The following is a 16,090-nucleotide window of genomic DNA, read 5'->3' on the forward strand; positions in this document are numbered from 1 at the left end:
TTTACACTTTTCTGTTCCCCAACCCTGGTCCTACTCCACTGAAAAGCAATGGCATCCACATTCTGCATAATACCTGAAGGGCACAAAGGATCAATAGCTGGAGGAATGCTTCCTAATAATAATAGTAGTGAAGTAGAGGTGGGAAAAGAAGAACTTTGGGCATAGCAATGCAATCTGTAATTCTATTTCCACATTCCTGAGGTAATTACAATAATACATTAAAGGAATGCAAGGTATTTTGTAATACCGCTATTTATGACCTCAACACCTTGCGAGCCAGGGAATCCTAATCCATCTCGAAGACTAGGACTGCAATCCTAAAACTGCTTACCTAGAATTAAGATCCATTGTAGTCCATGAGACTTAAATGCAAGTAAGTGTATAGGAGCTGAGTGGGGGATAACAAATGGAAGACCCAGTGGTGGATTAACGTGGAAAGTATCATGCAAGTAATGTAGATTCAGGAATAGATGCTCAGTGTCATCAATCCTGCTGTAAGAAGGAATAATAATTCATTGTATACAATGAGCAAACAGAGTTTGTTGGTGAATTGCCAACCAGATATAAACTAAAAATGCTACCATTTTAAGGGCTTGAGGATGAATCTGGACAGTTTAATCTTGAATCTTTTTTCATAAAATGGAACAAGATCTTCTTGTAATTGGGTGTTCAGAGACCTAAAGTGCAATCCTAACCTCCTTATTGCTGGAGAAATTTAGTATGGGGGGGGGGCATTGGTCCCCTGGAGAGCTCCACTGGCAGAAAGCTACCACCAGCAGTAGCAAGCATAAGGTCCTGAAACAGGTTGTGATGGGGGTGGGCCTGAAGTCAGGTTAGGATCCCCCCTGAGGGGCCCTGATCTGGACTTCTGCAAGCTGGCATAGGAAAATTCCATCCCGTTGTAACCAACAAGAGGGAACACTTTTTAAACCCCTCTCTCCTGAGGTAAAAAGGAGGGGGGAAATTTATCCCCACTTTCCACCCTGGGTGGCACAAGCTAGCAGGCCTGAGGACGAGGTGACAGATTTGCCTCATCATTGCCCCTGACCCCATTTAGAATTGCTATGCCCGAGAGATTCCTTGTCTCTCCATCTTTAAAACTAATAAAATGAAGTTTGATTTTGGCCATAACAGATGTCTCATTGGGCAAGTGGACAAGTGTCTGTTTTCAGCTCTCTTCTCTAAAGGAATTGGCCTAGGTCTTAGAAAGCAAAGAGGTGAGACATAATTTATTGGAAAATATGCAATATTTCCATTGAGATAACACACTGTATCTCTCTTCCTTTGTATTTTGTACCCTTAGTTGGAAGAGCATACAAAAAAATCAGGAATGGACCAAAAAGAGTTCCAGGGTCCAATAATTTAATTTCTCTTCTTCCAAACCTTAATTATTTGGCCCCACATAATATATAGCACATAGCACACAGTAATACATATGGTATTGATGGTGTCCTCCTTGCATATGAGTTGGCCAACAATACAAACTTCTAATGGAGTTGTCTTCAGTATTCTGCCTTACATCCAGCTCCAAATAATGACCTGTTCCACCTTCCTTTCCCTTAAATTAGCAGTTATTCGAAGCCTATGTACAAGAAGCAAGCCAGCAGCACCAAACCAGTGCAGAAGACTTCTGACAGAGAGATACAAGGAACGAAAGACGCCCTCATTCAAGACTTGGAAAGAAAACTACGATGTAAAGATAACCTTCTCCATAACGGAAACCAAGTAAGAAAATGTATATCATGCACATATTATATCTGGCAGAGGGGATCTAACAAGTTAATGATTCAGCTAAATTGCTCTGAGCTTGGCTTCCCTACAGTTTGAGCTCCTTAAAATAATTTAATCAGCTAAGGCCCACTTCTTTATGTGCATGTGTGTGAACATGAGAGAGAACTTTGAGGTTTGATCAAATATATGTTGAAATGCCCACTCAACCTGTTTGATGCCAATCAAGCAGACTCATTCTCTATATTAATCTAGGAGCATGTTTAATACTGAATGTGCTCATTTCAGAATCAAGATGATTCTACTGAAGCTCTTGTCATTCAGAGCTATTGAGCTCTGGCAGTAATGATTCCTTGGGTATAAGGTGTCTCCTGAGCCACCAGTGCTTGCTTTCTCATCAACTGCACGTTGTGGGTGTAATCCTGTGATTTATAATTGATGCCAGAGTCTGTGGACATAACCCATGAGCAAGGAGGGAGAAGGATCAATGGAACCATGGGAAGTTTGTGAGGCTATGTGGTAAGGGAAAATTGGCTACTAATAATACAGGTTGCCATTGAAAATGGCAGACCTGTGATGAGGTCCCCGCCGCCCCCTTCCCTCTATGATGCCTAGTTCAACTTACCTATGTCCTGGCAGTGTTGCCATGTGTTTTTCAGAGGCAGCCACTGATGAGGTTTGAGGAGAAGGGCCGGGACCCTAGGTAGGTTGAACTAGATGTTAGAGTGGGAGGAAGAAACTCAACACAGGGCTACTGTTTTCATTGGCAACACTGTGTGCTCTTTGTACTACACTGTTTCACCTTACACCCATTTAAAATATGTGCTGTTGCATTCTACTCCTCTTGCTCCTTTCAGTGGGGATGACCCTGCAAAAGACAATAGATTTTAATCCTGACCCTCTGTACCGTTTATATAGAGTTTATATAGAGCACTTGTACCACACTAACTCAATCTCACTTCTACCTCATGTGTTGGTCCAGGCCCAACCTAGCCCAAGTGAGTTAAAACCTCCCTTTATTAGAGCTGATCTCTGAAGTCAATTTTGTGCTTTATTTGTTCATCAGATAGCAATAATCAGCTGAGGAAAGGTGTATACATAGCTTTTCCCAAAGTGCGTGTTTGGATTGTGTAGCAAGGTGTGGGTGCAGCACACACACACACACACACACACACACAATCAGTTCTGGATCAAGTTTGTTAACAAGAAGTATTACCTCAGGCAAATGCTGAGAGAGACATAGATGTGGTCAACCAGATTAACTTGTTTATCGAATGGGACAAAAAACTTGTTTTATACTTGTCCATGTATTCCTTTCTCAATACTTAAGATTGAAGGGAAGAAATAATAGTGATTCTCTGACTAAATCAAATAGTGGAATACCTCAAGGAGTTTAACTGGCTGTGCAATACTTCCTTCATGGTGATGTAAGGGAGCTGGGAAGTTTATGCTATCTTTCTCTGAGAATGAGAAGTAGATATCAGTACAAAATCAATCTCTCTCTCTCTCTCTCTCTCTCTCTCTCGCACACACGCACAGGAAAGAGTGCAATATTACAGTATCGAAGATAAAATGGAAGTGGTGGCTTGATCAATCCCTCAGTCAAAGTATGGTGATAGGCTCTGCACGTGAGATGGTCATACTGCAAACCATCATGCTATGATAGATTGCTATATAGGCTGCCCATATAGTATATATTATTATAACTCAGCAGCTCTTTATTGGGGTACAACTTATGTTCACTTGTGTTTTACCTGCTGTAGAAGTACAAATAGTTTCTAGAAAAAGTGCAAGCTCCCTTCTTTCCATCAGGACAGCCTGTGTGTGAGAGACAAGAATGAACATTGTCAACCTTACATTGTCTCCAACTGCAGTCACTCAAGTCTGGCAGACTTATTCGCCATGCAAGTTCTTGTGGGGCATGTTCCTTTTATTGATTCCATTTAGTTCTATAGAGGCTGTTGACCGTTATGGTGCTATTTGTACTTTTTTTCTTGGATCTGCCTTCTCTGAAGAGGGTGGGGGGCAGGGAGTGAGCACTGCCATTCAGGTAGTCTTAATTTCATCTGACCCCCTAGAGGGAAGACAGATGTAATGTTAGTGAGTCAGATGTAATAGATGTAATATTAGCGACACATATAATGGATGTAATGTAACGGATGTAATGTTAGTGAAGACAGATGTAATGTTAGAACAGTGAGGCAAATCTGGAAGCAACCTCACTGTGGTGCCTCCTGCAAGAATTGATCCTTTCCCAGAACTTTTATTTCTTTATAATGGTTGAATTCCAGCAAAGCTGACTGTGGACCACACTGATTAACTATTACCTGTGATGTGACCGGAACACCCCACTCTATTCATTCTGAAGTAGTCTTATACTTTGAAACTTTTATTTTAAAAGTAATGGCAACAAATGGGTTAATAAATGCATGACTGTTCATGTGGCACTTTAAATATTAGACAGACCACTTGAAGTACGGGGAAGGTGGGCAAGGCAGAGGGCTGAGCAAGCATTCAACTTCTCTGGCATGTATACTTGTCTCTTATATTACAAAGACAGGAGGAAATTGGGCTGGCACCATAGCTCAGAGTGGTGCTGTGTTTTCTTTCTCTTGATTTCATGTGTATTTTCACCTTTAGGGTGCTTCCAGACAGAGGAGTCCTAGCACTAACTATCAGAAAGTATTGTGCAGCTATTCAGTCTTTTCCTCCTTAATGGATATTCTGCAGTTTAAAAAAAAAAAGATTGAAGAAGTGGAAGGGTTACGAGTCATCTTCTGGACCCCCCGTAAAATTAAGTGAATCAGGCAGGGCAAAGGTGTGATAAAAGCATCATCTGGAAGCACCCTTAGGGTTCTTCCCATCTTCTTTCACCCTCATACCTCTTTCAGGGAGGCTTTTGCTTTGGCACATCTGCAGAATCCCAACAATAAAGGCTCCTGATGTCACACCATAGATGGTAGTGATTAAGCTATTGCTTATACTACCACTTCTTCTACCAGAAATGAATAATGTGGTGAGCTCTGTAATTCTGAATGAGAATTGAAGACCATCTAAAGGCATTTCCTGGCCTTTTCTAACTAATTTTTCTTTTCACTTTGGCCTGTGTTAAGCGTTTAAGCTACGAGGAGAGAATGGCTCGCAGGTTACTTGGACCAGAAAATGCTGCATCTGTGCTTGAACCTCAGAGTGAAGAACATGCACAGGACACACATGTAAGTCATTTTGTTTTGTTTTTGATTGCCTACACACAATCCATAACACAGGATTTGCAAAAATAAAATATTGCTGGGGATCAAGACTCTTTATGGATGCAAATTGGATGTAGGATGAAGGAGAACTTGTAGCAGTCTCTGGATGCCCATACTTATTGTCTTCATAATGATATTATCATTTCAACTGCCTCTAATTAATATCCATATAGAATTGGGTTGTATAATCAGTAGCACTGCTAGCATATCTACTTCTGTTTCCAGAATTTGCACAGGTTAGTGATTTCCAAACTTTATTAGATCTTCCCCATGACCTACTCTGTATAGCTCTTTCTACCAAGTAATTGAAGCTTTTGTCTCTCACCATGAAGTGATTGCTCTCCCTCCCCAAGTCTTGTGAATCGAACCCGTTTATAAAATAAAGCAAACATTACAATAATAGTACAAGGAAAATGTGATGAAGTTCTGTTGACAGATGCTTCATGCTTTTTTAGTGCAGGCTTCCTCAAATGTGGCCAACCTGGCCTTCCATAGCCATCAGGGCATAGAGACAAAAGAGGGGTGATGGGAAAAGAACAGGCAAAGCAAGCGGTCAAGAAGCTATGAAGCTATAGGAGTTGTGCAGAACACAGGATGAAGAGAGCTGATGATGGTGGGGACAACAGAATGCTCACGTGAAAGGGTATAGTCCATTTATATCCATGGTTTTCCAACGGCAGATACATCTGTTTCTCCATACAAGTAAATGGGACAACTGAATGTGGGGCCACACTTGCCTTCTGCGGATAAAATAATGGGGTCTTGGACAGGGGGATGTATGACCCCACATAAGTAGTATTTGCTCCATTAACTTGTATAGAGAAAATGGAAGGATCTTCAGTTGGAAAACCATTGATTGCTGGGCGAGGGTGGAAGTTCACATCTGTGGCCACAGGTAAAGACCATGTTGGTAATTACTGTTCTAGTATGTGCTTTGCCCTAGAAGCTGTTGTCAGCGACTCACTCAGCTGTTGCATTTATACTTTCCTTCGGGTCGATTAGCATAAAATAACACGAGTGATTGTTATTTTAAAAAAGCAGCCAATATCTCATCAAGGCGTAGCAAAAAATGACCACCCACGTTAGAGGGCTTGTGAGCCCACGGTGGTGTAAAATGTTTTCTAGACTGCAAAACCAGTATTTCAAAATGCAATCAGCAGATGTGAAGAACTTGATGCAGAGTTTATATCGTACTGTGATGGATACAAAAATACCTAGAACTGTCAGTGCTGCACTTCCTATATTTAACTGTCCTCATTGCTAAAGTGGTAGGAATACCTCTGTGCCTGAATTATACCTTGTATTGAATTCAATGACATCTGTTCTTCCAAATGCTAAAATGGGTTTTGTAAGTTAGGGTATAAAAAAATCCAGTTGCTCATAGAGTTCATGTGATTTGGTTAAAAAGTTTTTGGAAAACATAGCTGGCTCTAGCACTGTGATCTAACAAGGAAAATATTTTCCAGCTTAAGATGTGTTGATTGCCATTGGTACCCTTTTGTGAGTCTGCACAACACTGCTGTTGCCAATGCTGTATTAAAGTGACTGGACTTCTATTTCCTGCTCAGCTGAAGGACACTGTGTCCCTAGCTCCCATTTCAGATATTCCAGTGGAATAATTGTCCCCCTCCTCTAACAAAGGCTACATGATTGCCAAATACTTCGTACCTGTGGAAAGAATTGTATCATTCCCTATGGCACATGACTCCTGATGGCATTTGTCATTGCTGCTGATGGTGCATTCGAAAAAAAACCCAATGTTAATGATATATTTTATTGTTTTAGTATTGTTTTATGATTTTATTATGATTTTATTTGGGAATGGCTTTGGAATTTTATTTTAAAAATGAAAAGCAGTGTCAACATTTTCTGAAATGAATAAATGTTGCTCTAGGTAGATCACTTTGATATTCTATAATAAAAAGCGCTTATGATAAAACAGTAATTTGCTTCTCCAGCAAATTTAAGCAGTGGATGTTCAGCTCTGACTCTGTCATAACTATCTATCAAGCAGTGATAAGTTACCTCATTTTGGCTTTCTCAGCAGCAGAATATGGAAAGCACACGGCTGCAAGTTCCTACACCACAAGTACGGTACGTATTATGCATAACTTTAGCAGCAAGGTATCCTGAATGTAATCAGATCACACAAGACGTGATCCAAACTTCAAACCCTGTTTGTGTGATGTCTTATGCCTAATGTACTTGGCTGAACACTGAATAAAACCAGTAATTAAAGTTGTATTTATTGAGTAGGCTGGGAAGATACCAATGACTGATCATTGTAAGACAGTGAGTTTAAGTCACATGCTTCAAGATGTATGCAGTGGATCCTAGGATCAATGGAACCATTAAAAAATGCATATTCAGCCCGACTTTAAGACAAAACTGTAAGGCACAAGGTTTTACATAAATCCCATGAAGCCAAAGATAGGAGCTGTCTTGTGTGAAATATGCACAAGTAATCCTCTTCAAAACAGTCCTGCATGGTCTGCTACCATAGTGAAAGTGCAAAACTAGAAACATAATTTTGTTCCTCCAGGGCAGGGGTGGGCAACTTGTGTCCTCCAGTTGTTTTGGCCTACAACACCCACCCAGCTCTAGCCAGCAGTGAGGGATGATGGGAGATGTAGGCCAAAAAATCTGGAGGGCCACAAATTGCCCACAACTGCTCTAGGAAATATCCTCACTTGACTGCCATGTAATGGAATACTACTGCATGCTTAGTGTGCTTGAGCCGTGTGGTGGGCAGGGGAAGAAAGATTATATAGGAATACTTTATTGCTTTGTAATGTGTATTTGTAGGAGCAGGCCATCTTCAAGAGGCGAGAGGAATGAGCAAGGCTCAATCCAGGAGAAGTTTTTTCAACCACGTTTCTTGCAAGTGCCTGAAGACATAACAGTTGAAGAAGGACGCTTCTGCAGGATTGATTTCAAGGTAATAATACATTACTCCAAGCATCTATAATACAGTTGACACTGTAATTGTTTTATGAATTGCCTTATTGGATCAGACTGAGGCTCATACTAAACATTCAGTAAAGCACACATACCTCAATTGGAGTCAGCAGAGAATTTAAAAAAAAAACCATGGGGTGGAATTTCACAAAAAAATAATGGGTGGAGGGTGAAGATTTAAATGCCTCTTCCTGGAGCACTGTGGTCCTGATCCAAATCGGGGCCACACACATTTACAGGAGAGTAAGGAAAGCTAGCATGCATAGCTCCACTATGCGTGTTTTACTGACATTTAGTTTGCCCCTGAGGTCCATCTAGTCCAGGATTTTGATTGAGCTGTAGCCAGTCTGATGGCCCCTAGTTCACAAATGAGATATGAAGATGATCGCTTTCCCCTTTTCTTTCCCCTAGTGCTCATCCGATACTTAGAAAATCAGATTAAACCTATATCCTCCGTGAATCTCTCTAATCTCCCTTTAGAGCCATCTAAGCTATTGGCCATTACCACATCTGTCTTTCTCTCTTTTTCAAAAAAAAAATGAGCAACTGTACAAACTTTGGAGCAATATGTCTTCTGTAGACCAGGTGATAATTGTAGTTTTGGTTCGTGTTGTGATTGGTAATCTCATGGAAAGGAGAGCCTGGGTAGAATTCAGTCAGTGTTCTTGTGACCTTTTTGGGGGTAGTCTTGCCTGCATGCTGACAAAAGATGCTAATGAGCTGAAAGGTCTGAAGATTTCTCAGCCCAATGAGCATTAGATTAATAGAGCAAGCAATGTGACACAGACTTCCTGGCCTGGTCTTTATGTTCAGACATCAACCCTTGTGACCTAGTTTTGTGCCATACAATTTCTTTCATAAAGCCAAAGTCACTTACATCACTATGTACTGCACATATTTTCATAGTACAGCCCTCTTTGTGAGAACAGAAACCATTCCTTGTCTTGCTCGTCTTCTGCCCAGAGTTTTCTTTTTAAATGTATTTTAAGCCCTAGAAAACAGAGTAGGCCAAAAGTAAATTCTAAAGCCATTAAACAACTCTGCATAAATCATTCTTGACTTGTACCACAAAATTAAATTTAACTATGTAGTGTGAACCAAGCTCTTTTTCTTCATATGTTACAAAACTGGGTACATACGCCACACGTATTGGTCACAAAGTCTGCAATGATTCTTCATACATAGCAGTTGCTGGGTACACATGTTGGAAAGCCATTATCTGCCATGGTTCCCAAAACATTATAATTTGCATGGCTGTAGTACACAAATTCCTACATAAAAATGCTTTACAGGGCATACAAGAAATTCATTTATTTTATATCTGGGATGCAAGTGGATGGGGTTGCTGCCAACCTTATTCATAGCAATCTTCCATAATACAAAAGAAATTCTGTCCAAGCCTCACAAAATATAAATACGGCAAACCAAAGTGATGTTTAGAGTGATGGCTCATCTTGCTAGATAATCCTGAAGCAAATTATGGTTAGTGCCTCATGTATGAACTACCAAAACACAGGTTTACCCTTTCCATCTTGATACCACGCAAAACAAGTGGTCATGAGCAAAGGAGCGCATAGCATCTTCTGCTGAACTGATTCAGAACTCTGGCATGGAGCAGTCTGCAATTCCACCTCCTGGAAATCAAACACATCTAAAAGCTGAGCAAATTAGGGGGAATCATGGGACCAGCACCTATGCCACAGTGACTGGGTGATGGAAGTGTAAAACCTCAACATACAATCTGATGTCACTCCTTTTCTGATAATGCTACCCACACTGACTTCATGGTAGAGTGAGAAGTGTTGGATTTAGACAGGGGAGACCAAGGTTCAAATCCTGGTTGGCGACAAGCTTACTGAGTGGCCTTGGGCAGATCCCCGTGTCTTGGCCTAACCCACTTCTCAGGATTGTTGCAAGAATAAAAAGTCAGGATAAAATGTAATAAACCATCAAATGAAGAATAGAGGATTCTCACATGTAGACATGCCCTTGGACATAAACTGTAATACCACAATAACCTTTATGCTGTCACTGCCCCTGAGTGTCTGCTGCCTTGTCCCTTGCAGGTCAGTGGGCTACCAACTCCAGATGTGGCGTGGTACTTAAATGGAAGACTGGTTCACCCAGATGACTTTCATAAAATGATCGTATCTGAAAAAGGCTTCCACTCATTCATTTTCGAAGTCGTCCGGGTTTATGATGCAGGAACCTGGGAGTGTGTGGCTTTTAATCGTGCTGGAGAAGCTTCCTTTAGAGTAAAGCTAGATGTCATTGGTATGAGAGAGCTTTGTTCAACCATTATTTCTTCTTCAACTGATGTATTCTATGTATTATTAATTAGCGGGTGTGATCCATGAAGTACATCTCTGGTTCAAGACACCCAGCTTTAAATGATAATGACACACTGAGAGTAAGACTTGGAATTTCTTATAGGAATTTCCAAATTGCATCCAAGGTGATGAGCCTCTGATTCCACTGAGAGTGAGAAAACTCTTATTAGCCACAAGATGCATGTATTGGAGCTGATCTTCTCCCCCTGCCCTGGAAAGGGTCTCCCTTCACTCTGATATTGTGTGCAGCTCCAGCTTGCAATGCAAATGTCCATATGGATGCACCTTCATTGATACTGAAGTAAATTGCCAAATTCATATTAATAATTTTGTTAGGTCAACTCCAGAGTTCAGAATGGAGCCACTGATCCAAGCTAACTATGTGTGCCACTCATCATGCTGTCCAGGATATAGTTTTTATTTGCTTTCACTTTTATTATCTCATGGTTATACATGGTTCTTTCCAGTTTTTGCCTTTAAGAAAAAATTGTAACTTTTCTCTCTCCTTCTCCTTGTCATTACAATCTCTAGCACGAGAACACCGGAAATCCCCAGCTTTCATCTTTAAACCACAAAGCACCAGAGTTTATGAGGGAGATTCAGCCAGACTTGAATGCCAAGTGTCTGCTATCCCCCCACCACAGATTTACTGGAAAAGAAATAATGAAATGGTACAATTCAATACAGACAGAATCAGGTAGGTATCCCTCAGATGAACCTGCTCTCAGCTTTTCAGAAATCAGTGTAGAATCAAATTCCATTGGTGGTTCCAGTTAAAGCAGCCTTCCTTAACATGGTGCCCTATAGAGGTTTTGGACTTCAGCTCCCGTCATTCCCATCCAGCATGGTCAGTGGTCAGGAATGTTAGAGCTGCCATCCAAAACATCTGGAGGAGGTTGGGGGAGGCTGGGTTAAGGATTAAAATACTGCTTTGATATATCTGCTGGGGATCTACTCATAAGAAAAAAGGTTGATCTATCCTAAGGACTGCCTTCTCTTATATTCTGCCCCCCTCCTAAATACTCCAATCAACATCTGAGGTCTTGCTCCAGGTTCTCCTGCCAATTGATATTTGGGAGTGAATATAAGGTCAGGGCCTTCTCAGGTGTGGCACTGGACTATGGAATACTCTTCCAGGGAAACCTGCCTGAACCCATCTTTATGTGCCTTTTGCTGACTCTTTCAAATGTAGCTTTTTAGGGAGGCTTCTGAAGAGGTTGATGGCTACTATCTCCTTCCTGTCTGCTTTTACTGAGAATGATTTTCCCCATTTTATGCTGCTGTTAATACTTTTGTTGGACCGATTGGTTGTTAGGGGTGTTTAATTACTGTGCTAAGAATATCTGAATGTTTTGCTGTAAGGTGTTTTGAGTTCTTTATAAAGAAAACCAGTAAAATTTCTTAAAATAAGATAAATAGCAAGAATTGTTAGATTCATTGCTCTGGAATTCTCTTAGCTGTTCCATATAAACTGTCTTTAAACTGCAGTGTGGGAGAGCACATGTTCTTGAAGAGATCTGGAACTAAAAAGTGTCGATTCTGGAGAAAAGTCCTTCAGCCAATGCATGCCTGGACTTTGTAGAGTATCAGAAACTGGGACTTAGGGCAGTGGGAGGGGGTATTGGTTATATGATCTGACTGTCCAGCAGTGTCCTTGAGCTCCAATCAGTACCAATACAACAGAAGGTATCTGGCTTAGAAACATCTGAAAATGAATTCACGTCCCATTGGGGAAAAATATGGAAACTTTCTTCAAAAAAGTGTTCTTGTCAAGTTGAGAAAATTTCATCACCACCCCTTCTCTTTCCTAGTATGTTTCATGATACATCTGGGAAGGTTTGCTTGCTGATCCACAATACAAATAAAAAAGATGCTGGTTGGTACACAGTGTCTGCAGTCAATGAGGCGGGAGTGGCAACATGCCATGCCAGATTGGATGTGGCTAGTAAGTAATACTTTTTTCTTTGACAGATGTGAGTGTAAATCCATTCATATCTGGGTCTCCCCTTAGCACTACATAGAGTCACTACCTCATGTAAACACCCATTTGGGGTAACTCATTCCCTCAGATGTGGATTAGCCATTGCTTGCCGCCTTATTAAATTACATGGACGGCAGTGCTCCTACTTCTGGATGTCTTGGTTCAGAAGTGGGGCTAGAAGGGCCATATTTGGGGGTGGGGTGAGGTTGCACTTGCTTAACTTTTGATGCATTGTGCAGTTAGGTGGATCTGAGTCCATTGAAATCAGTAGGCTTGTAGCGGGCTGAACTCTGCATAGGATTGGAGTGAACATGTGCAAGATAGGAGGTACTGATACACATGTCAGTGTATGCACATGTCTAGGTAGCACCATTGCCTAAATCCCTTCATGAATCTCATGTGTACTACAAATAATCTTGCCTTTTGATGTGGCAAACTGAAATGGGAGTGGGATGGACTTCATTTGATTGTACTTTAGCTCTTCTCCCCTCCCCACTTTTTAAACTCATCATTTCCTTTAATGATGTATTTCAGCTCACACATACAAGCCAGTTCCAAATCCAAAGCCGTTGAGAGTTCGACCAACTTTTAGCAAATACTTGGCACTCAATGGTAAAGGTCTGAATGTGAAACAAGCTTTCTTGCCTGATGAAGGAGAGTTTCAGCGTATGGCAGCACAGTCTGGACTCTACGAGAGCGATGAACTTTAACTGACAATAATAAGGAAGAAAACTTCTATTGCTCCTGCAACAGACACTTACCAACAGCACATAGATTCAATTAAGTGGTGGTTGCACTGATTAGCAAACATGCCTAATATATTTTTATTTATAATTTAACTCTCGCTCTTACTTCCTGCTGCTGTGATTTTACTAAGATCGATTTTTATGGATGTGTGTGACTGTAGCAGAAGGAAATATCAGTGTTTGTACTTATAATTTTAAAGGCCAAGAAATTAAGCCAGTGGATGATCATGAAAGTGCAGATGGCTTGAATGCATCTAGATTCAGTCACATGGTTTTTATTTGTACCGCTTTGTTAATATCACTCCCCATGATACTATAATATGTGCTGGCTGACTACTAAAACATAAATGAGTGTTTTTAATGAAAGTTTTATGTCCAATGCAAATAAAAGTTTTAAATATAAGACTTGCCATTTGCTTTATCTTTAGAATAGAAGTGTGTGACGAGCATTTTTTTTTAATGATGTCACCTTTGGGTATTCCCTTTCTATTGCAGAAATTCTCGAAAGTGTCACATAAAAAGGGTTTTTAAATAAAGAAAATTGTCATTCTGGTCTTTAACTTCAGGTCAGACAAATGAGAGATTTGTGATACTGGTATTTGGAGCCAAATGTTATTTATTAGAATTGTATGTCTTGCATTATAGTCCAAACTGTGATGTGAACCCTCCAAAGAGGCTCCCCAAAACTACTTAGAAGCACAACGTGAACGAGGACTCTCTCCTTAAGTCAGCATAAAATAGTATAACCTACTTCATAACTTTCAGGGTGAAGATCAGCAACAGAACTCATCCCAGTGATATCTAAGAAACTGTATTTCTTTTTTTTTCTTTTTTTTTAAGAATCTTAATTATTCTCCTAAGAGACAGTGTAGCAGGTCTCCCTAGAGTGGGTGGTATGTTCAAGAAGACCCAGCTTTTTAGAGCCACCCAAAAAGCAGGGGAATTAAGAGACTTTCTCCATCTAAGCATGAGAAAGGTTTTATATGGGAAAAGGTGTTCCTTTAAAGCAGGAGTTGGCAACTTGTGGCTCTTTGGATGTTTTGGCCTACAACTCCCATCAGCTCTGGCCAGCATAGCCAATGATGAAGGATGTGATGGGAGTTGTAGGACAAAACATCTGGAGGGCTACAAGTTGCCCACCCCTGCTTTCAAGAGTCTGCAAATTTTGTTTCATTTGATGCTCCACAAAACAGCCTTCTCAACTCTGCTACTATTACAGTGTTAGTGGTCACTACTTGATTCCATGCGGGTGCTACAGAAGGATTTACACAAGAGCTGCTATGAGGCGCAAGTGCTGCCTTGAAATGCTTAACTTCCAGTCAGAAGAATCCATCAAGTGATTAATGCTTCATCTTATAGCAGTAGAGGGAACAAAGCACCACAGGGAAGCTGTTTCAAAATGCAAAGGATTCATCTCCATGTCCAGAAGGTTAATCAAGACAGGGCTTCAGGGAGACAGCAAAACTCAAGACAAGAGGGAAATGGCTTTAATGGTATTGTGAAAGTTTTTGTAACTCACCCGGGACTTTGCTCATGCTTTTTGAGAATTTTACTAGCTCTTCTTAATAATGCCAAAGCTTTACTTAAAGCACTGGTTTCCTGTATATAAATAGTTTTGACACTGATTTCAATTTTCTGAAAATTGTGTAGGCAAAGTCTAGGTGATTAATACAGTTATCAGGATATAATGATAATTTACAAGACTTCTACCAATAGTGTGATTCTGTATAAGCCTAATCATAAGTAAGTCCCACTGATTTCAATGAGGCTTACTCGGGCAAGTGGATTGTAGCCAGGGCCAGCGTCAAGGGTAGACATAGTTAGGCACCTGCTAAGAGTCCATATACCAGCAGGGGGCACTGGCAAGCACCTTTGAGGACTTAACCTTCCTCACCCTTGCAACCTGCTTGTTCACCTGCCTCTTGCTCTTGCCCAGACAATGGGGTAGTGAGAAGGAGAAGCAGTAGATGCCATTGTCTACTTGTTCATTGGCTCTGCCAGGCAAGCAAGTAGTAGCAGTGATGAGATAGAGGAGAGGGAGCAATAGCAGCTGGTGACAATGGTGAGGAGATGTTAGACTCAGGGAGGGAGGGAGGCCATTGAAGGTCCCTTGCCCAAGGACCCTCCAAAAGCTGGAGTCAGCACTGATTGCAGACTAAGCATTTCAATACTATGAGTTCTCAGAATGCTTTTTCTTAGTGCATTGCATGATCTGGCTTGCAGGAAGTATTTAAAGAAAGTTACAATGGTAGAGTTTCCTATTGCAACTAAGAACATTTTAGTCCAAAGCGCAAGCTTGCTTACTACCCAGGTAGGTCTGCTCTATAATCCATCTATCCTGAATCATCCAACAGCCTTTTCTAAGGAATCTAGGATCTCCAATATTCTTTATTATTAACACATAAAATTTGAAAACATAGTGAGAGATACCAGTTGAGAGGCTTGTGGGTCTTTTCTCAAGGGCAGTTATATGCATTCTTTAAAAATTGTATTTTAAAAAATGTGATTTTATATCCAAAACAAAGGATATGACAATTCTGAAATAGCTTTAATTCATCTTTACATTTGTTTACTATCTTTGCATTATCAGGGTTCCTGATTGTGGGGAGGCTTCTAAACGTCTTTAGCTAAACATGCTTAGAATCCTCCATCAGACCTTTGCACTGAATATGCAGAGGTTGGAAGTGGATCTGGCATGCACAGGAAAGTTGGGGGTGGGGCTTGAGTACACGGCTTGCTCCCCTCCCTAAGCACACATGCATTCACCTGAATGGTTGAATAGGAGGACTACTGTGTTTAGGATGGTTCACATATAATGAAATATCTTCTTGTGGATTGTCTCAATGTCAGGGATACATGGAGGAAGCAATGTCTGACAACATGTCATGCACTGGTTAGTCTCCATGGTCCTCCCCATTTTTTATCCTCACAACAACCCTATGAGGTAGGTTAGGCTGAGAGAGGGACTGGTTTGTTATTGGTTTAAGGTGCTGTCCCAAAGTCACAGAGTGTGCTTCATTGCCAAGTGAGGACTAGAACCTGAATCTCCCAAGGCCCAGCCTAACACTCTCACCACCACACCAGAATGTGAAGCAT

At 40.9% G+C, this 16,090-nt stretch overlaps 1 protein-coding gene across 8 annotated transcripts in view; it reads left to right on the forward strand.

Moving 5' to 3' along the window:
* The window catches only part of MYOT (myotilin), a 102,486-nt gene extending 89,066 nt beyond the window's left edge, over positions 1 to 13,420 (forward strand). For 3 of the 8 annotated variants that reach the window (XM_084838999.1, XM_084839001.1, XM_084839000.1), the window contains 8 exons: positions 1,569 to 1,725; positions 4,842 to 4,943; positions 7,024 to 7,073; positions 7,785 to 7,917; positions 10,004 to 10,211; positions 10,799 to 10,964; positions 12,079 to 12,212; positions 12,783 to 13,420. In XM_084838999.1, the coding sequence (XP_084695125.1) occupies positions 1,569 to 1,725; positions 4,842 to 4,943; positions 7,024 to 7,073; positions 7,785 to 7,917; positions 10,004 to 10,211; positions 10,799 to 10,964; positions 12,079 to 12,212; positions 12,783 to 12,958 (1,126 nt within the window). In that variant the 3' untranslated portion in view covers positions 12,959 to 13,420. The remainder of the gene's footprint in view (positions 1 to 1,568; positions 1,726 to 4,841; positions 4,944 to 7,023; positions 7,074 to 7,784; positions 7,918 to 10,003; positions 10,212 to 10,798; positions 10,965 to 12,078; positions 12,213 to 12,782) is intronic. The other 5 variants (XM_084839005.1, XM_084839004.1, XM_084839003.1 and 2 more) reach the window with 3 other exon arrangements.
* Positions 13,421 to 16,090: the final 2,670 nt, after the last annotated feature.

The sequence above is a fragment of the Heloderma suspectum genome, chromosome 2 (assembly GCF_057233095.1).
Source record: "Heloderma suspectum isolate Gila_16-S chromosome 2, 16-S_ref, whole genome shotgun sequence".
Lineage (NCBI taxonomy): Eukaryota > Metazoa > Chordata > Lepidosauria > Squamata > Helodermatidae > Heloderma > Heloderma suspectum.